General features: G+C 38.6%; 1 protein-coding gene across 2 annotated transcripts in view; it reads left to right on the top strand.

Annotated features, from left to right (window-relative positions):
* Nucleotides 1–24,318, top strand: part of LOC136773509 (lachesin-like) — a 111,771-nt gene that overhangs the window by 33,506 nt on the left and 53,947 nt on the right. For both annotated transcript variants that reach the window (XM_066727242.1, XM_066727241.1), the window contains exon 3: nucleotides 16,777–16,931. In XM_066727242.1, the coding sequence (XP_066583339.1) occupies nucleotides 16,777–16,931 (155 nt within the window). The remainder of the gene's footprint in view (nucleotides 1–16,776; nucleotides 16,932–24,318) is intronic.

The following is a 24,318-nucleotide window of genomic DNA, read 5'->3' as shown; positions in this document are numbered from 1 at the left end:
TTACGATGAGCTCCAGAGGGTTGATAAATACGAGCGGTAGGAAGGATGGCTGAGGTAAGACGTCTGGGAATAATTTATGCGTGTCTGGGTAGAAGGATGATGGTCGGTAAATAGAACTGTGGCCTGTGCATCTATGTTTATATTCTATGAGCGGGCGCACAAAAGGCCGTAAAAAGCCTTCAAGGGTGAAGGTAAGCTGCAAAGTTCCGGTGCGAACGGGTTGAACTTCCGGTGCGGAGGACGCGATGCAAAGATACCATTACGTCTGGCTTGGTAACAATGAAACGCAGTGTAACTAACCCCTCTTTATCCCCTGGACACTTCGCTAGCGGTTTTCTTCTCCTCCATCCCTTTACACCTACCGTCGGCCTACGTCACACCGTCTTCCGGAGCTTTCATTTGGGAAAACAATCGTGAAAGCTCGTGCACGAAGGGAGCTAAACGCCCTCTGAGAAGCACACCGTTCAACAAAAACGGATTCTCTCTCATCTCTCTTCTCTCCTCTTTCCCTTCCACCTATACAGCCTCCTATCTTCTTTTGCATCCCCACGCTTCAACTCGACTAAAATCCGGGCGATTTTCTACACTTTCATTTATCTTACCTCGATTCCTCTCAAATATATATATTTATATATACTGTATAATATGATCACCACATTATTTTTTGCCGACTGTAATATTCAATTTATAGTATATTATTATATACGTATAATATATACATTCAGTATTTTTGTTGCAAAAAGTCAAATTAACTTCTGGCCTTCTTTACACGTTTCTTGTAATTTAATTCGTGATATTGCTAAAGTGTAATAAATCATGATTCATTGGCCAACGAATTTCCCCGTAAAAGAGTATTAAAAAAGGAATTATATGTATTCATAACGATTATTGTGTTAATATTATTACATGCCTAGCTAATATCCTACCTACTCTAAAGGAATAATATAAATTGATGCTGCTTTCAATATAAGCGTTTACGGATTATCCACATGGCTAATTCTGAATCGGTAATGCCATGCAGTACAATGATTTCATTTAGTACTTATTGAGCATAATTGAATTGCTTGCAATGTGTAACAATAATGATGTCTCTATATTTGGACGAGCAGAAAAAAAACATGGAGTAACCAACCCTAGATTAATAGCGTCGCATTAATTAGATTTTCGATAATCTCGATAACATTATAGTATTCCTAGGATACTAATTGATGTGATTTACGAAGTATTTATATCGAATGATCGACCAATAGTATCAACAAAGTGACCATCTTCTTTCATACGTAATACGACCCAAGCACCGATTTACTTTGAGCCCATAAATGACATCGCGATGGACTAGACTTTCTCGATATCTCATTTTATTTCTCGGGACTACATTATATTCTTTAGTCAGTGAAAAAGCGGTGCGCTGACATAAAAACAAATACTATCCTATAAAAGCTTTTACAGAGATTTGGAGAAATATTCGCATTATTCACAGCCCATATATGGCGAATATTCGAAACGGATTCCTCGAGGAGCAGATTCAAATGTAAATTCGTATTCATATTTATATTTTAATGGTGGATCTCAGATTTGAAGATTTAGGCATGAAAAATGTTGTTGCTTTCTCTCCGTGTGTCTCTCTCCCTTTCTTTCTCTCTACCGCGAATGTGTTTCTTTCACGCATTGATCCTCTCCTGGAAGGAGCTTAAACGCTTGCGACACACAGTTTGGAAAAGCCCCCTAGCCCAGCCTCGCTTCTTCGCAGCTGTTAAACCAAGAAGCTTCTAAAATCTCATTCTTCCAAAAACTTTCCTTCGCTCGCTATCTGTCTTTATACATATACTACGCAGACTTAGCACGAAGCCTCAAAGAAAAGCTGATTCTTGAGATTTGCGAAATTTCTCAGCTAGAAGATAAAATTCAATCTTTTTTGACGTTACATCGAATTTTAATTTGTTAGTGCTCGCAGTATTAATCACGCGTTTGGTAGCAAATAGCACGTAATAGGGATTTAGTGTTTGCGAGCAAACGTCAGACTGCATATAATAGCACAGATATCATTAATCTAGCTCATACGTCTGGAAGGAAATTAAGAAGTAATGGATCGTGTTTGGTTTTGCGAATCAGGTCGTGCGGGGCGTCGCTAAATGAGTTCTGCAGTTAACAGGGCGTGTCGTAAATTTGGTGGCAACACGGTAGTTCGGTCCTTTAACCTACGAGAAGAAGGGAAGGAGAAGGGATATAATCGGATCTAACATAACCTAGGCTGATACGGAAGTATCCAGCTGGTCCTACTCGAAGCACCTGCGAAATTTCTGATATTATCCAAGATATCTGTGATTAATAACTTCCGGTTAACTAATACGGCCACTCGTTATCGGCTTCTACGCAGAAACTTCAATTTTACTCCCCAACCAACCCCCTTTCCAACCGATCAACCTCTCTTCGATCCCTTTTTCAATCTCCCAATGCTATATATATATATATATATATATACCGATTCGTAATTGGCTGCACTTGTACAATTGGTCCACTTGTCTAACCTTCCGAGTGTTAAATTCTATTTTGCATTACGAGAGCTGAAAGTTTAATTGTTATTTATTTGAAGCCGCGTAGTGATTGATGGTGAAGCAATTACAGAAAGTTACGATGAATCTTTTACAGTCGTTATGGAAGCGGGGAAATGACGAATTTAACTGGTTTTCATTCGGCATGCCTGTTGTAGATATTACACAGGTATTACGAGGAGTCAACAATCCTATAAGATATCCTGAGTAAGTCGCCATAAACAACTCCTGGAATAAAGCTCTGCTGCGCTATTTGCATAACGCTCAGCCACTCGTTTCAATATCAGCAACTTTGTCAGCTAATTAAGTAACACGACGTGTAACGGGATTATTTTCCCATACCGTTGTTACTTAATTCTTCCAATTCTGATATTCTCCTTTATGGGGCATAACACTTTAATCTGCTTCACATCAGCCAGCTTCTGCCCAATGGATTTTCACTAGGATTCGGCGATGGGGAAGATCTGAGCTATTGCGTGCCTGGAATAATAATTATAATTGTTTAGAGAAATCGTTGAAACGTGACCAGATGCATTAATAAACTTTACTACAACATATACGATAGCACGTTTCAAGATGCTTCACAGTCATTTTTTCCAATAACATCCCAAGCAGTTTAAATTCTTTCAACGATACGCCAGACATCCAATTATTTCATTATTTTCTAACATTTATCTCAATTTTTCTTTATTTCTCCATTGGGATATACATCTCGCTTACGCCGGTCAACAAATTTCCAGCTTTTCTCTTATTTTTATAGATCATTTACAGTGGCATTTGATTGTATAAAGGTAATATATAAATAATTTTTTCTCAATATATGTGAGATTTGGACACTGCAAAGAAATTGTACAGATGGTCTCTTGTGATATTCGGCAGTTGAATAATAATATTACGTACGTTCAGGTCTCACATGGCTTAACTCAGTGGATGCTAGCCTTTCTGATGCTCAAATAGAATCTATTGCTTTGCTAGATCAAAGAGAATTTCTAATACAGCGAATCATATAATCCAAAGTGAGAAGATCTTACGAGGCGAGATATTCATATAATATATACTTGCTGGCAATTTCGATAAACGCGAGGAAAATGTGAAATGTACGAGTAACACGCAGTGTTAAACCGGCCAGAAAAGTCAATATCATTTAGCTTTTGAATGTAAGTTTATGGTAAATCCGATCGACTTGCTTTCCTGCTGCTTACCAGTCTTTAAGATGCATTTAAGCACACGCGATAGGTATACGCGATGTCGCCTAGAAACTTTTTACGATTTTTCTCACTTTGTCAATGTGCATGCACTGTACATTTGGTATATATTTTTAATAAATAATATATATATATATATACGTGTCGCTTTCTGTGTTTTTATATTAATTAAAATAGTCACATTACACATTGTACAATATAACCATATTATTATTGACGAAAATAAGTTTTTCAGTTAGCTTCTGGTGGAATTTTGAAGGAGAGGCAATAAGATAAAAGCTACTGAATACTTCCAAGTAAATATGAGTTGCACAATTACTTGACCCACTCTCTTTTCCCTCTTTCTTTTTTATTTAAAAGGGTAGAAAAAGCGCCTTGGCACTACAAGAAGCACATCACATGGTAGATCCAGTGTCTGGAATTCTGGAAAAGGTGCACGGGACCTTTGAATCCAGGACGAGTTAAGGGGAAAATCTCTTCTTAGCTAGAGCCGGACTATTTCAAAAAAGTATTCTTTATCTGAAATTGTCCAGAAAAGTACCACAGCTTGATCGATGATTCCAATTACATCAAATCTTTTTCAGCTCTCAAATTTAACACAAAATATGACGAAATCAATTAGAAAGAAAAAAAACTGAGAGGAAGAATTTTATTTCTGGTAATATTTTTGAGAGAGCAGAATTGATTGCCAGATATTTCTTTGAATCTTACCGGGCTATGGTTTTTTGGCAATGAAACTCAAGAGTTGGCTGTATGTAAACATATATATGCATGTATATATACGTTCACTTTGAATTTAAAAGGGAGCAACTAATTTCGCTGAATTATACCGCAAGCTAAACTGTCAAGCAATTGGCAATGAATCGTTTTCTTGCCGATGGGAGTTTTTCGACTGAGAGGGAGCTCTCAAACAACCTGTCTTGTTCTACTGACAGCCGTAGCGGTCTGAAACTAGCGTTCTTCTTTCCAGCCTCACCCCCCCCCCCCCTCCCGGAGGATTTACAGCCGTGAAGGATTCACGTATACCGGAGATGGGAAACCGGGGCGAGAGGGGATGAACGGGTGACACTGCCTTATTTACGAGCCGAAAAAAATCCTACAACGATGCTCCGTAGCTTAGATAATTTGTTATTTATTCTGGAACTGCTCCGGATCTTAAATGTATATATCCCTGTGATAACCTTGCTCCTTGCTTTTTACCCAAATAAGGCATGAACTTTATTCACGAACAACGAGCATTGGATGTACACGAGATAATTATTTAGCCAAGTAATTTCTTCTTTTGAAAGAAAAGTCACCACTAAAACTTTTTCAGTGCACTCGACAGAATATTTTCAGGCAAGAATTCCTTTCAATGTTCGCTACGAATCGTCACGAGCAAAAAGCTCTGTTCAGCAAAGCGAAGGTGCTTTCCAAAGAGGCTTGCCACACGGCTCTGCTAAACCTTCTGCCGCCTATATTTACTCATTTTCCGCCTCAAAGCGAGCATCGCACTACAGAAAAGTGGCAGCAATCATACTTAAAGCCACTACTTGATACATAATTTCTTAGCTAACACGCGTGCATCCTCAGCTGTTATTAGTACAACATCCAAGAGAAATATAATGCAGCAATCTCTGTCGCATAATACCTTATTATTACTGCTTTGTTAACCATTCCACTCGAAATCAACTTTTCGCAGTGGTTTTTTTCTACATTGATTTCCGTTACCCGAGGTGACATGCGTTCAATTTAAACGCAGAGAAATATACGAAAATTTCCCTCCACGAGTTGTGAATGACGCCCGCTAATGTAAGGCGAATCAATCTTCCTTTTTCGACGCTGGAGGAGCTACGGTAAAAAGTATAGCGTGACTTTTCATTGACTTTCATCGGCCACAACGACGCGCATTCATTTTAAATACGTGATATGAATAACCTGAAAAATTTTCTCCAGCGGCACAGCAGCGGCAGAATCAAGGCAACATCGAGCAAAAAGAGACTAGCTCCATTTTTAATGGAGAAGCGATATTGACAGACTTTAGTGTACCTTTGGAGTTAACTTCATATGGGGTAGGGGAAAGAGGGTTTGGGGGGGGGGGGGGGAGTGGGTCGAGTTTTTTCAAGGAATGTCAGCAACACTCGCTATCGCGCAAATTTCTTTCCAGGTTATATTCCCAGCGTCATAAGCACTAGTTACTTTTGCAGCCGGAGCCGGAATTCTTTCCACTTGCCAACTGACGCGCGCAGAGCCACATTGTGTCCTGATATTCTTTTTCGTTTTCAGTCCACAGTAACGTTGTGGATGTTGCATTGCCGAGTCAGATTCCGATTTTGTCCCTGAAATCGCCCAAAGCAGTTCTACCTTCTCTGTGTGGTAAACTTTGTATGTGCTGCATCGATTCTCATTTTGCGGACAACCATCCATTTCAGAAAATCGCGTTTCCCATACGTAAAACCCCATTTCAATGCTCGAAACTATCAACAATTCCATATAGTTGTGCATAGTTTTTATCCAAGCAGAAACTTCAACTAAAAATATATTTTGATTTGAAAGTTTAAATCAATCGTGTATTCGCGCAGGTATATATTTTTTGGCTTGTTTATGTATCCGGATAGAGGGAATATCGCACCGTTGCACTTTGTAAATATTTTTCCTGTCGATTCCCGAGATTTCAAAACTCTTTCCCCCGTATTGCGGAAAGACTCAAACCGTCCGCGGACTTTACTGCAGCTAAAGCGATTACGTACGCCCGACAACGACTGGCAAATCTTCCCCTTCTATAAACATATTACATTTAGCTGTTCGTAAAATATTTTCTAGCTGCACAATTCGGAATTGGATTCTAGCGTATATATTCCACGCCCCACATCCATGCGTTTGTTCTCCCAAGCTTATTGATATTACACATCGCGTGCCCATTTTATTCTCTTCCACCAAACGCTTTGTTCCCATCAAATTCGATACAAAAGAGTAGCACATCATAATTAAACTCATAGATATATAATTATTTCTGATAGAAGGCAACATATAATTTGAATAATGAAGTAATTATTCCCAAATGATTAACAAGCGGGGGATCTGGGTTATGTTTTCAACGAGGATTTTATAACGGGTGATCCATATATATACTATATATAGGAATTATTGATTTATTCGCAGAGCATTTTGGAAATATATGTTTGTGGATTAGACAAAATTATGTGGTTAATCAGAAAGAGAAGCGAGTCTTGGTTGGATGCGATGTATCACGAAGGATCGGGGAGGAAAAATGATGTGCTGAGACGAGCCAGGTAGGGAATGGTGGTCTCCTCAGGGACGATTCCACACACATCTGGCTTTACGAGGCATCATCGCTCATAGAATCTTCCCTGCGATCTTTCGCGGGCCTCCCAGGAGCCTCGGGCAAGCAAGAAAAATGGCGAGGGCTTAGCAAATCGATGAGTTTGCATTAAACATCGCCCCCCACCCCTGGACAAACCGTCATTTTCCACCTTGGGGACTTCCGGAATTCTAACCTGAGATTCGCGACAGCCGTCGCGGAATACGTAGCCGCACGTTGAATAATACAACAGCGCAATTACGTATGGAAAGATTCAATTTTAGGCAATTTCCGTTGTTGTTGGAGAATCCAAGCTCGGATTTTCGGAATTGTGAATTTTCTAATTTATCGCTTGATGTAGCAGAAGGATTGGTTCGTCACGAAATTATAGCCCTGAATTAAACATGGGATTGATATATCAAGCTGGAAGATTATGCCCTTTTCTGATACAGAAAACGTAATAAGAGTCGAAAGGAAGACGAATGTTTGAGATAATCGTCCATTGTAGAGAATTTTATTAGCATCCATCCGGCATTTGTTGAAATTTCTTTATCCCTAAAATGGCTACATAGAATCTGTTGCTTGATCCCAAGCTGATACTTAGCCTACTTTAGCCTCGGGAACGAATTGACCCATTTGTTAACGTAGGCCTGCGAGAAGAGAAGATTAATATGTCCACTTTATTATTTGCTCGGAAAAAAGAACACGACTCAAATCTATTACATAAAAGCTTTTGATTTAATAATGTAGTGTTGGTATTTTCTTCGTTTGTAGAGAGAATTGTGCTTTTGCAGATATACAGCTGAGAAAAGAGTAAAGAGAGTGTAAGGAGAGATTACAATTTCGAGGCAAGATCGTTGCCAAAGCATTGCAAAATATTTTATATCTTTTCTGGAGTAGTCTCAAGTTCTCACGGTGAATCGTTGCTGAATATCAGTCTTGGCACGAAGGTAGTATTCTTTATACGCAAGATTCTAAAAACCTTTTGGACATAAAAATACGATACCCCTGCCAGATGGTATTCCATTCTCAATATAAAATCGTAACGATTACAGGAGACGAGACTTATTTCGCATAGAGTGTATTGTATTCGCCAGTACAGTCGACGCAATGATATTTTTATTTAATATCAAAGGTTTACCCTTTTATTGAAAGTTCAGCAGTCTTTTTCAAGCACTTTAATATTATAAATAGTGGATATCATTATTATACTGTATTCCTCTAATTCGTAGTATAAAATCTCTACCTTGTACCAAGATAGGTAAACTAAATGGAGATTACACACGATGCACACACGATGCACGCGTGGATTATTGAATTATCCTTAGAAAAAGATTGTACTCTTATAGCCGTCAGTAGCTTCCGGGCCGAAACTAAGTGAAAAGTAAAACGAAAAGGCACAAAAGAAAAACGAGGACATCCAAAGTACGAGACTTGCCCACGGCAATAATAATATTGGAAAGGTCGAGCTTATACTGCGGCGAGGTTTTCCCAATAGTTCGAACACGAACTTTCTGCCGAAGTTGCAAAGCTTTAAAGCGAAAGCTTTAACGGAGCTTCGCACCTCGCAAAACTCTTTTCGTGGAATGAAGATAAGTGTCGAAAGGAAGGAGAAAAAGAAATAATAGCTTCGTCGAGAGTTTATTTTGCCGTGCTTATATTCTTGCAACTTTTTCTCAAAATTACCAATATTTTCATATATATTTGATAACGAAGCACTCTGTATTAGTTATACCATGATTTCTCGAAAGTATAATTTTAATTTAACAATATTCTTATGTTACAATCGATCACCTGCCTATACATTAATATATAGCTTTCTGAGAATGTAATTAAGGTAAAGCTGCATGAATTTAAAGGTAATTTATAGGAGAAATCCTGCAGTTTAAGCGCAGTAATGACACTATCGCTAAAATGTGGGGAAAAATCCGGATACGCAATTTTTGAGGAACGCTCGACTGGTCGGTGAGTATTTCGGTCACGTCGAAGTGTAATGGTCAGTAAATAAAAAATGACTGGGTCTACACCGCTCGAAGCAGCCTCATCCTTCATCAGAAGAACTGTTCAAGCTGTTGGAAGTTTGTGAGCTCATGAGTTTCTGAGCTTGCGAGTACAACTCTCTCCTGCACCTATAATACCCCCACTCTCTCCCACAATCTCACTCTTTCCTCTTGTTCTTTACGCATGGCTCTCTTAATGTCTGTACTTTTTTCTTTTACGTAATAAGTTTCGTTATCGTGTGCCATTGGTTACATACTGCCTTCTAAAAGGTAAACTTTTTGCACTTAGATAGCAGTCGATGATCTTGCCTCAAAAAGCGTACAATAGCTTTTTTTCAGAGTTGAAACAAGTAATGCAATATTTATTTGTAGCATCAGAATTGCTCGAGAAAAATTAGTTTTGTAAAATATTAAGTATAGCGCTCGCGTAGGGTGGATGGGAGGGGGAGGGGGTTCAAGTTTGATACACTCCAGTGAATCGATAAAGTAAGCTATCAAAAGTTTTGAGAGAGTCCAGGTCTTATTTCTCCATCTAACGGACAGAGGCAGTCGCAATAACATCGGTTACGAAACTTGGTGCACATGATTTTCCTCGCGAGACCACCAGCGGCGGTATCGTGGGTTAGTCGATGACTCGTTTGCTTCCATACAATAAGTTTCGCAATCCCGTCAGTTACGTAACTTTCCGAGTAGCAATCTCTCGGAGCCAGGCTGCTCCAGGCTTTTCCTTCAACTTTGGTGACCCCCTGACCGACCTCTCGTGCGCTAACTATTCAAGCTGCTGCAGGTCGCCTCGTGTATCTCTCACCTTTGTTCTTCTCTTCTTCTTAGTCTAAATCCAACCCTCCCCCCCCCCCACCCTCCTCCCTCCATAAATTTAGAAAACTACCCTTCAACCCCACCCTGCTAATAGAATCAAACGTCAAGACAGAAAATTTTAATTACAACACGAAAGGTGCATCAATAAATTCTTTATTAAAGTTATTTTCTTCCCTTGAAAGATATTTATAATTGCTTTCCAATTACGTGGTCATGGATCTTGTAGCTGAGAAAATTCAGATGTTATAATTAGAGTCTAAGTGGATCTAAAAATATAAAAGTCGATAGTACTTACAGTTTCCGGGAAACTTATTAGACTTTAATTTTACTACTCGAGCTATAAAAGGTCAAGTATACTCTATACGAGATCCTTCACTCACTTATGTCAACTCTTCAGGAGTTAGTAGTTACTCACAGGACCATTCCAAATACCTAGCCCACCTTCACACATACCAATACAACACACATAAGATCCGTCGTATAAATCCAAGGACGTACCTACTTGGAAGGATTGAACATCCTCTCGAGATTCGAACGTCCGAGAATTTCAACGCTTCGTTTACTTATAGAACACGCTTCGATTCATTAACTAATAGGCGTTTAAAACTTTACTAGATCCATGTCACGTTCAGTTTTTTCAAGTCCTTAAAAAACCAGCATAATCCTTAATTACACAAACTTCGGTAAAATACTTTCCAACATTCTGAATTAGTTACTAACTTCTTTCAGCATTAAACTTTTATTTATACCGGTTATAGGAAACTGTAATTAGAAGATTTTATTTTTCTTTATCATGCTTTTTTTTGACGTTTTTCGAAATAAGATCGTCAGGACTATTTCTGTTACAGCTGTAGTAGTGTATAGTATCAAGAAGGTGTATAAGGCAAGAGAGCAGAGAGCCCGCAAGGTGGACGGTCGTGCAGCCTCTCCACTTTTCTCCGACAAAGAATAAACGAGTACCCCATGAACTTTCCCCGAGACTATATGGAATTCCGTATTCACCGGCTTCCCTTCATTCTTCACGTTTTGTTTGCTAGCGCGTACTTGCGCCAGGTACTCGTTTCGAATTTCTCTACTTGACGTTTACTCGGCATCGTTTCCGCTGTTTGCTCCACAAAGCTTACATCATGAGTGTACAAAAACTCTCTTCGCAAATATAACAATACTATACGTACCTATACGCAGCTGCTGTAAATTGAGTTTGCTGCAGTGATTTCATTTGTTTTAGTGTTGCATGAAATTACATGTAACAGCGTTTTAATTAATCTTTTGAATAAAATAATACTTTTAATCTAGCCCCAGCTGAAGTAACAATCCACTATCGAATGAAGATACACGCGAAATAATTAATCATACTTGGAAAATCTTTATCTTTAAGAGACGAGCGACTGAAATCAATTTACGATCATTAGATCTATTGAAAAACGCATTAACAATATTATAATGATACATTGTTATTCCCCTGCGTGTGAAGTATATGAATAATGCAGGAGAAGATGTCTACTGTAAATGGTTAATCACATTATCAAAAGTTTTCTTTATAAGTTAAGCAAGAATGCATAAAATCATGAAACATGTAATTTTTTATGAAAGCTTTTAACGTATCTACCACAAGGTTCCGTGTATCCTTCCTGAACACATATTTTTTCACGTTATGTCGCCACGCTGATGAGATTGCCAATGTGCCATGATTCTACCTGGCAAGGTCCTGTTGCACGGAATCTGTTTACCGACTCTATTTACGAGGGTCTGCAACCGTGTAAACTACTCTGCTAATAGAATATGCCCAAGCTACATCCCTGTGGAGGCATAAGGGCCGAAACCCGTAACTGTAACCTCTGCATATCGTTATCGCGATTTTCCCTACACAGCCAGAAACTTAACTTTGCTCACGAAAGCTTGTACGTAATCGCTATACGTGAACTTGCATATGTACGACCTTAGAAATTAAGCTGATCGAATCTTGTTTTCACCCCTTTCTTTATGTTCAATTGAAATTCTTCACTCATTATATATATATATATATAATATCCAGTAATGCTTGAAGAAAAAAAACAAATATTGTGATGCTTTTATCAATAAAATATTTGAAAATCTTTCAGATAGTGCTATTTATAATGAAGATACAGGGAAATATTGTTTGAACGTGATTATTGTGTGTAAAATAAAGTAGATAGTGATTATGTAGTGTAAGAGAATCTTCGATAAAACAAGTTTGTCGATTAGATAATTTACGAGTACTGTCTGCTTCACTAACATGATATATTGTATGTACCAGACCATGGAAAGTGAGTGGGAAAACACGGTACGATTAAGAATTTCACACTAGTATTGGCAAAATTGATGCTACATTAGCTGCGTAAAACCTATCTCGGTCTCGGTTTGACCATTTACCTTCGTACTTATCACGGGACTTGATTATCAATAATATTTATCTTTTAAATCTTATCCGAGATAAAATCAATATATATAGTTTTATTAAAAATATTTCTGATTTGCGAAGTCATGGCTATTAAAATGATAAAATTTTGAATCTCTGTAATTGGATTTTTATCTCATATTTAATACTCGTAATTAATTATTTCGACACTTGAGTATATCTGCTGTTTCATACCGTTTATCAGCTGATTCTAATCTCTATAAGTCTATAAGGCCGCTGCACACGTGCGGTCCTTGACACATGCCGCGAGGAACGTACGTGAAATGCGGACTTAATAATCATCCACTTAATAACCAATAATTATGAAGCTTAAAAAGTAGACAATGATTTTTACAAAACATAGAGCTCAGTTGAAAGTTGTGTCTGCTGAAAGTCGTCCAGGAACCTTTTTAACTGAACATTGCAGTTAATGTCATTAAGTATAATCTTAGTTTTCGCAAGTCTTAAAGAACGGTTGACTATTTCTTTTTGTTTCCCCTTTCAAACGTGTTCAATGTTTTATCAAAAGCTGATTACTGTTAGCAAATTTGCACATAAGAAGCTATACATGTGGTTTTATTGGAAAATAAAATAGTTTAAAACCTGCTCGGAGCTTGCAGAAAATGTAATTGTTGAAAGATCAAATCTCTCAGTGCGGCCTTGGGCCATCTAAATTCGATACTAAAGTCAACGATACAATCCAATCGAATTTTCTACCGAGAAGTTTCCACTGTGACTAGCTACCAAGAAAAAGAGTGTACACTATAATTGCTAAGAATCGATATTTATTCAAATGATTCTACTGCAACAGAGAGTTTCTTATTTTAAGTGATTATTAACTACATTTAAAGGTAGAACCATTAACAGTTAATACAAAATCTTGCAAACTTGTGAAAGCTTCTTTTGAAATAACTCTTTTGAATTATTTTCTTCTTTATACAATGACAAAAGTTTTATCTTTTTTACTCATTTATATACTTTTATTTCTATTTCTTTTCCTTCTTGGAATGCAAAAAATACTTCTACTTATTTATATAGCATACTTTTAATTAAAAGCAAATGTAATTTATGGCAATGTGTATTGTGGTAGTATAATTTCATTCAGTCATTGTTTCTATATCAGCCACTTTTAATATTTTAAAATTCGTGATACAGTCCCTTTGCTAATGGTCGCTTCACTATTGTACATCAGCAAAGAATCTGATAAAAACAAATGTTAAAAAACATTTTATTTGGAGTACAGTAAGCGGTTAAAATATATTGAATTCTGGGTAAATTTTAAATCAATAATTCCTATGCAGCGTGCAAACCAGAGAAAAAGAAAAAGAAAAAGAAAAAGAAAGAGAGACAGAGAAATAGGGTGGAAGACCGAGGAGGTGGAAAGCAGGAGAGAAATTTGGACAATTAAGTCAACATAAAATGGTTGGTCGTAATCGTCGTGAAGGAGGAGAAGCGATGCTATTGGTATCGGTGAATCGGAAGCTCGCGGAGAATAAAAGCTGAGTGGAGTGGTAGAAGAAGAATAGTGATAGAAGGGAGAGGGAGGGCTAGAGAGAGGGAGAGAGAGAGGGAGAGAGGGAGGAGGTTGGAGGTAGGTATTCCACGGGACCAAATTCAATGCTGAAATCGACTATACGACCCACTTGAAAGGTATCGCTGTCGTGCTTTCGGCCGAGCTCGAATCTATAAGGGTACGGATAGAAACTGCTCGACTACGTGCGGAGACTGGAAGGTACGAACTTTGGAAAATCACCAAAAAGGAGACTGCGTTCCTGTGGTCTAGGGGCTCTTCTCGTTTCGTTGTTTGCATCAATGAATCATCGATATAGCGAAATAGCAAGGACCGCGGCGACTTATTGAATTCTTATCCGAAAACCGATACTCTTTTTCTCTCTCTCTCCCTCTTTCTCTTGCTAATTCTTCCCCTTTAAACTGAAATACTTAAAAGCTCTAATCGCATTCAAATGAATGCAAAGTGAAACAAATACGTTCTTTTTCCAGTTTTCTTCTGGATATTTTGCCTCTATCCGAGCAACAACCTTTTCCTGCTTTTCTTTTTCTTATTTATTTTCTCCAATCCCCCTTTTTATTTCTGTACATTAGTAAAGCTAGGCAAATTTAAATTTAAGATGATAACCCCTCTTTCCTCTGCGGTTAACTTTATCTCTTTCCCTCTTTCTTAATAATTACTGAGCTAAGAATTAAGGAGATACAATGTTTTTTTAATGCTACGCTCTCATTCATTTCAAGTTCGTTGTTTTATCTTTTGTTTCCCGCTGGTGTTGTGACAGCTCTTCGAGGCTCGACAGAAATATGTCAAGTATGGCAATTAACTTAATAGAAGAGGCCACTGGTAATAACAATTTTTCTACGGATCGCTGCGCTCAATTGGTAATGCCTGTGTCGTGCGAGAAAGCGAATTACACACGTTTGTAATGACAAACCGGCCTCAAGTGAAAAGCAAAGTATCGAGCAGAGCTTACTTCAACTAATATGCCTATCATTAAACGTAATTCGTTTATTCAGTAACTGTGATAATGACTATTAAATTCCGTCGAAAATAATAATAATATGCGCAAGAGGAAAGAATTATGAAAATGATATCAACATCATTTATATCTGTCACGAGTTCCATAACTCGACGAGAATCCATTACGCGGCTCGATAATCATTGGCATAAAAAACGGCCATTAGCGTTTCGAGTACCTACTAATAAATCCCGCCAACAGTCTACTCCATTAAAGCAGATGCCCTACGGATTTTAAATTTTAACTGTTATAAATTTACGAAGCTGAATGAAATTAAAAAGTTATTCAAATGAACGAGGTTGGATGTTTTTCAATGACAGCTTTCTTGTTTGGAAAAAAGAGGAAAATTGTAGAATAATAAGGTTAAAGCGTATCTGCAGGTTTTGGGAGACTATTGAAATGGAGGGAAGGAGGGAGAGAGAGAGGGAGACAGAGAATCAGAAAAAGACTGATTAACTTCATGACGACTTGTCAGTAGCGAGTTATCGATTACCAATCCCTTTGATCGTGTGCTCTTTTCCTATTCTGGAACCATCCATGAGATATCGGTTGGCGATTTCAACAATTTCGCGTGTACTACGTAACAATTTCGATTCGATCCCGTTGAAATCCCATTATCTCCAGGACACAGTGGAAAATTTTATCGAATGCGTCTATCTCTCGTCGCCCATCACTACTCGATATTTCCTCAGTCCCACCCCATCACTCTACACATTCCCCTTTTTGTTCGCCCACCTCTCACGTGCGGACATCCCGGGGATTATTGTTAATGAGCATTCCTGCGTCCACATATCCAACAAAATCCTGGTTAACTGTAAATGTATCCATCCATAGAAATCGAATAAATCTTGTCGTTTAGCGGACACTCTCCCGCCATTTTTACACCCGGCGAGTTATCGCGAATGAATATCAATAGGCAGAATGCTATAGGCATTTTTTAAATAAGCACCGGCAGTCTGCAGCCCCTCTGACCACAGAGAGAGAACCGCTCCCTTTTTTTTTTGTTATGTGGAGCTTTTTTGGATCGGTACGAGGCTGCCCTGATTTTCGCAAATTCTCTCTGCACCGTACACTCTCGTTGTTTTCATTTAATACTGAAATTTGTTCACTTCATTCGCGATTCAAAATAAACAGAGGAGGAAGCCTTCATTTCCTGCTGTTTTTCTATTCATGCTGAACACGTCATAGCTAAGAAAAATGCGATATTAAATATCGGAAAAAGTAGAAATACATTAGTGGTAAAAAGCACTGGAAGCACATATCGAATTGCGCTCGAGACTCTGCCTTAATAAAATGCTAGCTAGGTGATTCGTGTAAATGAAAACAAACTACAAATACCCCCTGCTCCCATTATACACACCTAGATTTCCATATATGTATAGGTACGCTTCTCTCCAATAAAGCTGGCTGCAGAAAATATTACGTGCATGAAATACACTAGGATACAGAGGTTTCGTACGCGTCATACGCGTTTATGAAGGTTGCAACAATGTTGTGAATTATAACTGTCGGAAGTTCTTCCTTAATCAAATAGTTATTACAATTACCTGCATCTAATATTGCTCTACCCTTCCAGTCCACTCATGTTAGAGGGCAAAGCTTTTGATGTTATAAACATAGCAAGTGCCTCGCGTAATCTTGTTTACGCCAAAACTATTTACGCCTAAAACCAGGAACCTCCATATTCATCTAATTTGCTCTTTGACTTTGACGCTTTCCGTTCTCTGAGATCATTACTTTCTCGCGAAATTCCATTAGCTGAGAAATCAGGTTTTATATAGTCGGACGTCATTTTTCTCGTTTTCAAAATTCAAAGTGAGACTCGCGTCCTTACAGGCGATTTACCCCCAACTTTTGGTATTCTCATCCTACGATTTCAACTTTCTTCAGATAATCTTTTACATGTCGTAACATTTCGGGCTCCTAAACTAGAAACTTTTTTGCTGTTTCAGGTTCGAGCTTAACGAGTGTAATAGCTGGAAACAGCAAACCTACCAAGTCATGGGATAAGCCTTATTTCGACGATATTTCTCCAAGAAACGTAACAGCGATCGTTGGACAAACTGCTGAGCTCAGTTGTTTCGTCAAACATCCAGGAGATCGAGTGGTAAGTTTAGTTTTTTTTCTATCTTATCTCTCTCTCTCTCTCTCTATTGTCCTATATATTTTTCTTTCATTGTTATAAATAACTTTTACAAATATGCACTAACGTACCTTTATCCTACTTCTCGTCGCTATCTAATGATCACATTATACTTTGTTACGACTGTTTGGTTCGAGAGAAAATTATACTATTCCATAGTACCATTTCCTATATAATCGTTTCAGCTTAGGAATGAAATTTGTATATTATAAACGATCAGTTGATCGAAGCAAATTATAATTTAACGTTGTCCATAAACCGAAGATCAACATTTTTCTGAGAAAATTTTTGAAGTAGTATTTAAAGCTTAATTTATAAAAAATATACGAAAAATAGAGAAATAGAAACTTTACACATTTTTAGTATATATCTATATATACTGGCGACTGTAATTATCTCAGTATATACCGTACAACTGCTATCATCATATTAACGTACGAGAAAACTAAAATGGTGAATATTTTTTATTAGTTTAACAATGAAATTATCGCGAGAGTCCTAATTGGATAGCAAGCACTGAAGGGCAGCGATATTTCCTGCACGCGCTGGCCGTAATAACGATAAGCCGTTGGAGATTTGCATTTAATCAGGCCTTCCAGTGCTGCGTTGCTTCTTGCCGGCCATTGCAAATGCTCCGTTGCAAAAACTCGTATGAACCCATCCTCCTTGCCTCGCGCGATGCTTTTATTGCGTCCTGTTTTCAACGGCTTTCCCTTTCTCCTCTAATCTCTTCTTTTTCTCTAACATGGACCAAGACGAACAGACAAACCGACTATAGTTTCTTTCCCCAGTTCTCGCATAGTCTTGTATTCGAGATGCAACTTACTCTCTCCTAACTGCCCAAGTTCCGTCGTTTGTAATTGTTTACAATTACAACGGGATGCTTCGATGTTGCCTCGTATATGCCGGAAAACGCTCGAAACTTTTGTCGCATTCTCACAGCTTTGCATCCCGCTCGTATTTTTAACCGAATAAGCAGAGTAAAATTTAACATACCTTCCATCTCGTGTCTCGTATGTATATAGCATTTTCTTTTCTCGCGTTTCTCGCATTTTTTCATTCGTTCGACAAAAAAATTCACAACACTGTTTCGTCGATGAGAATTAAAAGCTTCGGAATACGAGCACTCGTATTTATAGCGCAGAGGGAGCTTCGATTTCAAACCTGACGATTTTAATAACATTACGCACGAATAGACATAATCCAACATAATTATGTGAATGTATTTGCTAATTGGCATCCATATCATTTATATCGTTATTGTTGTATATATGTAGATGCTTATGGCTGAAGTTGTTACTATATTCAGCGACCGTATATTATTTACTTTCCATAACACATTGAAGCACCACTATTACGGTGGTTTCCATACGGCTATACGCGTGCATTAATCACGCACTTGCATATGAATATCAATGAAACGTTAATATCGCTAACCAAACTTGCATGAACGAGACCGTTCGATATTAAAGACGTATATATGGTCAGCGTTGCTAGGAAACTCCGAAGAACAGTAGGATTGCATTCTAAAGCATCGTTCACTAAACTTGATTTGGCGTTTCATTGCTCTAGCTTGTCCATTTATCCAGCGAGACCCTTTAATTATTTCAACGGTTCATCCGTTTTACACACGAATAATTAAATAGCATTTTCTGCGAGATCTCTCATCGTTCATACAATTAGTGAAAGTTGAGAAATGTATATAGCGAAGCTTTTTATCGATGTGCTCGTAACGAGGTTGCGTCGCGAAATACAATACACCCTGGATTGAAGAATAGTGTTCTTTAAAAGCATCATTGGCGGATCTTATTTTCGAGTCGAGTAGCTCACTCCTGTCTACTTTAACGCGTCATTGGACACCCTCGAAGCTTGGAACAAGAAAGTCGCTCGCTTGTCGGTGATCCGAGATTCCCAACTGTGCCAGTGTGCTTTATTGTGTGCCTCGTATGGCCACGCTTGGATGTTGCTGTACGTGGCTATAGAGGATTGGCTTTAATTGCCGGATAGGAGAGGCCGCAAGGGCGGAAGAAGCGAATACCGAGGTAGGAATTACAAAGCTTATTGCAGGGCTCTCGATGCTGCCAAATGAACCGATCAAGCATACCCTGTCTAGTGCTCGCGAGCGTGTTCCGTCAGACGGCAGTTTATCCACCATGACATTCAGGCTAATGCTCTCGACGACCAACTCGTACTTTAACCCCCCACCCCCCTTCAAACCCACAAAATCTATACCCCCAAAAAACTGGCCATCCTGCAACACCGATCCTCCGATCATTCACTTCGTCTCATCTTTTGGAAGAGAAACGTCGACATTTCGCTTATTTTTAAAGTCCATCCCTGGCATATATAGATATATCAGGTATACAAAAGTTACATGGGTTGATATGACAGAATGGAAAATGGGTCAATTCGGATTGTCGAAAGAGAGAAAATCAAGAAAGAGTCAAGTAAGTTTCCAGTCTGATTGTCGCCAGTGTCTTAGTGATTCTTCTTATTTCAGGCTCCCTGTGCACAGTAAGTCGGTCGCTAGATTGAAAAACAAAGACGCAGTTTGCTCAGAAATCGACCTCGAAACCTCTCTTGATTACTTTTTTTTATGTAATATGCTATTGTAATAAATTAAGAAACGATGAGTGGCTATTAATTAAGACTATATGCATATACATATAACTGCACAGTGCAGCTCTTAAAACTCCCTGTGAAACAAATTTTCAAAAGGGCGAGTAAATTTTTAATAGCATCCAAGCGGGCAATTTAAATAAACAATTCGTAACAAAGATTTAGAGTTAGGGAAAAATTTACGAGGGTCGGTAAATTAATCTATGCGTTCGTTTGAAGAACATCACTCGCTAACACATCCTATCTCTCTGTGTACCATTTCATTTCTACCTCTCTCACTCTCCTTTTCAGCTATCTCTCTTTATGCCACGACACGATACAACGAACATGATTGTACATGAGTTTGAAAGTGATCTGTTTAATCGAGCCCTTCCCATCGCATGTACTACCTCCTGATGTATAATCGAATAGCTTAGGCTTATAGAAGCAGTGTGAATTCATCAACTGGGGCAATGCAAATGCTAAAAGTAATTATGATACAGTATATAGAAACACGTCCAATTAATGTCTCCCGTGAGATAAAATATATATCTTGTATGTTTTGAAAATGCTCCGAAGGACTTGACGAACCTCGTTAAAGGGAATAGTTGTATGATCCAATATACCGAGTCAAAGTTGCAAATTTAGTTTATGGTTACTTCCCTTATCAGTGCAAAGATAACGGAAGCGTTCAGGGAACCCATGGATCTTCAAGCAGCAGGCCAATGGTATTTCACCTGACGTCGCATAGCTCCGATAATTGATTTAGCACTGGATCAAGAGCATAATACATACATAGTATATATATATATATATATATATATATATATATGTATAACTGCTTTGTACGGTGTGGGGTTCCGTTTAAACTTAGTTTAATTAAACCGTGGATTTATCGAGCACCGCTCTCGATACGCACACACGGAGACATGGGAGGAAAGACGCCGTGGCGTCGCACTATACACAGGCATAGCTCTTCTCGCTGGTATTGGTATACACAGGGAGAAATTCTCTCGTTTGTGTTGGTGTTGGTGCGAGGAAGTTGGTTGGAGTAGCATTCGCGGATACGCAATGAGGCATCCAAACTACCGCTTCATCCTCGCTTCTCCCCTTGCCACCGAGTGAAAAGGGCGCCGCGATTCGAGACGAAGATTCCCAAATGGCTAAAAGAGGGATATTGCTGGGCATCAATTGAGATAATGGCGCAAGCGATCTAACAGCGAAAACGGTTCGCGAAGAATCCATTCCGCTTCACGCCTTCCATGCTTAAAAAATAGCTCGAGATATGAGCTCCCAAAGCTCTCCCAGATTAAACTCTATCGTGATCAGATATGGATTACGTGGAAATGGCCCAGGCTCGAATCGATATACTTACAGGACTAAAGCTATAAATAACTGTTAAACTCATTTAAATCAGTCTATTCGATTAGTCCGATTAAAATGTCAGCTCGTATATATATATATATATCCAACTTTGCTAAGCGAGACGTATACTTCTTTCGTAATAAATGTTATAATTAATCGTGGTATGATATAAGACACCTAATTCTAATGGAGTGCTCTAACTAATATTAAAGCACAATTTTATGCTGGACTGCCAGTTTATATCTATATATACATACAGTACACACGTGGCCCGTTGGTCGAGGGATAAATTTAATGTCTGCGTATCGAGTGACTTGGATTTGGAGTAAATAGAATGTTTATGAATCGACTTGAAAAAGCAAAGTCCATACTCCCCGGTGAAGCGCTCGTTGACGAAAGTGTCGCGAAATCACCTTCGCGATGCATATTCAGTGAGATGAATCGCTCTTTAATGAAGCATGGCGCCGCCGCTTTCGAGATTCCGATGCAAAAGAGGTACACCCTTTCTCTCTCTCTCTCTCTCTCTCTCTCTCTCTCTCGCCCTTCTCGTTGGTCGACGTCGAGGTTAATCTTAAATGCAGAAAATCGACGTACCATTTAACGGCGTATCTATAAATGTATCGATGTTTATCGATTGAATCCTATCTTCTCGAGCATTATACGCGATACGTATATATTTTTATATATACATACAATCCTTTATACATTTATAATATTACCTAAATTATTCATTCCTTATTCGATATGTTTATCGATGAATAAATTTATCGAATATAAGCGTGTCAGCATATCGTTAGATTGCAAAGTTCGTTTTTGCTGAAAGAACAAATTTCTTCGGTCTGGAAAGCCTTCCAGTCGGATAGCATGTAATTATAGTGGAGTGTAGGCGATGGAGGGCACAGGTTTTATGAAACCACGCGGAGAGATGCGCTCTCGGACCTTCCCGAGGCCCGAGAGCGAACATCTGCAACCGGTATAGCGAAAGATAGCGCTAATGAACAAAGAAATTGCGAGTCAGCATATATTCCGTGCTGAGGCTTGGCGTGATCGTGGTATGGGCGTTCGAGGGCTGGCAAGGATGTACCTAGCGTATATAAAGGGTGGGAAGGGATAAGTTTAGCGAAGACCCTTTAGTCGGTCAGATGTTATCGTCGGGCAGCTTGCTTTGTCGCAATCACGTCAGGGGACTTCCCTGTAGCCAGAGAAGAGAGTAGATTGGCGATACTTCCGAGTCCGAGAGACATCACCTCCGTGGAGGATACCTCCAACTGCTTGAATCGAGTGGAATCGGTTTTTGCTGCAAACAGAGTATTTTCTATAAATCACGCTCTGCCATTTTCAGAAGTGCATCAAAACCTATAGAGTGTGGTAGTTGTGTCAAGAGATTTGATTTTTATACTGAAAAATGTCTGTCTTTGATACAGTCTCAAACTCAAGTAGTGAACTATCCAAGTCCTAATAAGATATTTTCATAGATCAAATTCAATTTTAAATTGTCAATACTATATCGAAGCATAATTATACTTTTTTTTATTCTTAAATTTTAACTATTTGCGCGAATAACCAGCAGTTACAATAAAGTTATTATCAATATTTTTCAGTCTTATATACGCATAATTTAAGTTATTTAAAGATCAACATTTATTGTTAAAATTTGTACAAAATATTTTGGGCTCGCATCTTACTAATCGGCTATCATCACGGAAAAACGTGACTTTCTCTGCCATAAGCTTATGTTAGCCAAAACGATTGACGTTAAATGAGATTATCCTATAATCGTCGTGCAAATATTTTTCGGACGCTCTTCACCGTTCTGTAAATTTTACTCCTTGTAAGCAAAATAAAATCTTTCATGAGTCAATTCACTTTATACACTCTAGTTCATTCTCCCTGTTTGCTTTAAAACTATATATAGGTATACTTTCTATAGTATACACATTACTGTTAATCTTATTGTGGTTTATTTAGACGACAAAATTCAATATCATTGAAAGTAAATTGAATGGTTATTTGCTGAAAATAAGAAAAAGTGATGCTTGAAATAAAGATAGCTGTCTTTGATATGGTACAATAGGTTTATTTTCTATCATTGACTGTATTTATCTTAGCCAAACAGACACCCCTTAATGACAACACACTTTCGTTAATGTAACTGGCGAACTAAATTGCTTTTATTCACTGCATTGGGGACTCGGTTGATCCCAATAATTGTACACGTTTGAACGAGAACGGAATCGCTTTGTTTTAAAAGCGGGATCTCGCTTTCCGTTAAGTAAGCGACCGTCCACTGAATTGTACCGAAAGCCGGACAATTAAGGGAATCCCTTCACAGCTTATGCTTTCAACCATTCACTTCCATCCTTGAAGAAAACACGAAAAAAGTCAATTATTATGTATCATTATTTTTATTTAAAACGAAAAATAGCCAAAAATCCATCTTTCCGCAATGAAAATATAACTGATATTTATAATTGATTAATTATGTGGTATAAACGTAAGCTCAATAGAATCTGAAAATGGTGTGTATTAATCTACGAGACACTTACTAATATTTCCGATGGGCGAGATTTATCGAAGGAATTTCTGAAACAGATGATGTCCCGTTGCAACATATATATTCTATACCGTATAGATTTATCGATACAATTAGCGACGGGTCTCTCTATCAGATGCTGTTATTTATATTTACTGCAATCAAGCGAATTGCTGGAAGGGATGTGGCACCAGGGCCGCTCCTCGGAAACGGCATTAGTCACGTGGGGTGTCGAACAACCGGCTAAATTCCAGCGGGCCGTCGAGTTCGAGTTGGCTTTATTGCCTTTTCGGTAGCAGCTAGGAAGCCTGGCTGAAGCAGCAACTCCCCCGGATCCTGCGAGGCTGTTACCCTTCTCAGTCTGAAAGAGGAGATCGCCGCTTTGCGGTACCGAGATTGTAGCGAAGCGATAAGGATGCCTCGTAGCTTCATTGAAATCTGACGTGTAACAAATTGCAAAACCGATAGGTAGTACTTCTCCAGAATTTCCTCCAGCGCGGTGTCTTTCAAGAACGGACAAACAGAAATCTGCGCTACTGGATGAGAAACGGGGCTACCGTAGAAATCTCTGAGAAAAATGGGATCCGAGCTAAGACCCTGTGCGAACAAGGTGCGATGGAAGTATAAAGATTTCACGCAGAGAGAAATATGAAGAAGGGAGAAGCATTGCGCTAAATAGAGAAAAGCTTAATAACTGTTTTAACGAGTAACGGAAAAATAAAATTTGTTTTTGCTGAGAGAGAGAGAGAGAGAGAGAGAGAGAGAGCGAGGAAATGTCACGGAACAAGGATGAAAGCAATAGAGTGGAAAAAGCGTGAGGGTAATGGGAGAAAGAAAAATAATAAGGAAAACACA

This window comes from Prorops nasuta, unplaced genomic scaffold (genome assembly GCF_024137725.1).
Source record: "Prorops nasuta isolate Cenicafe-Biocafe unplaced genomic scaffold, Cenicafe_Pnas_1.2 PNAS00005, whole genome shotgun sequence".
Taxonomy (NCBI): domain Eukaryota; kingdom Metazoa; phylum Arthropoda; class Insecta; order Hymenoptera; family Bethylidae; genus Prorops; species Prorops nasuta.
The sequence above is the reverse complement of the archived record's forward strand: the minus strand, read 5'-3'. Positions and strand labels throughout refer to the sequence as shown.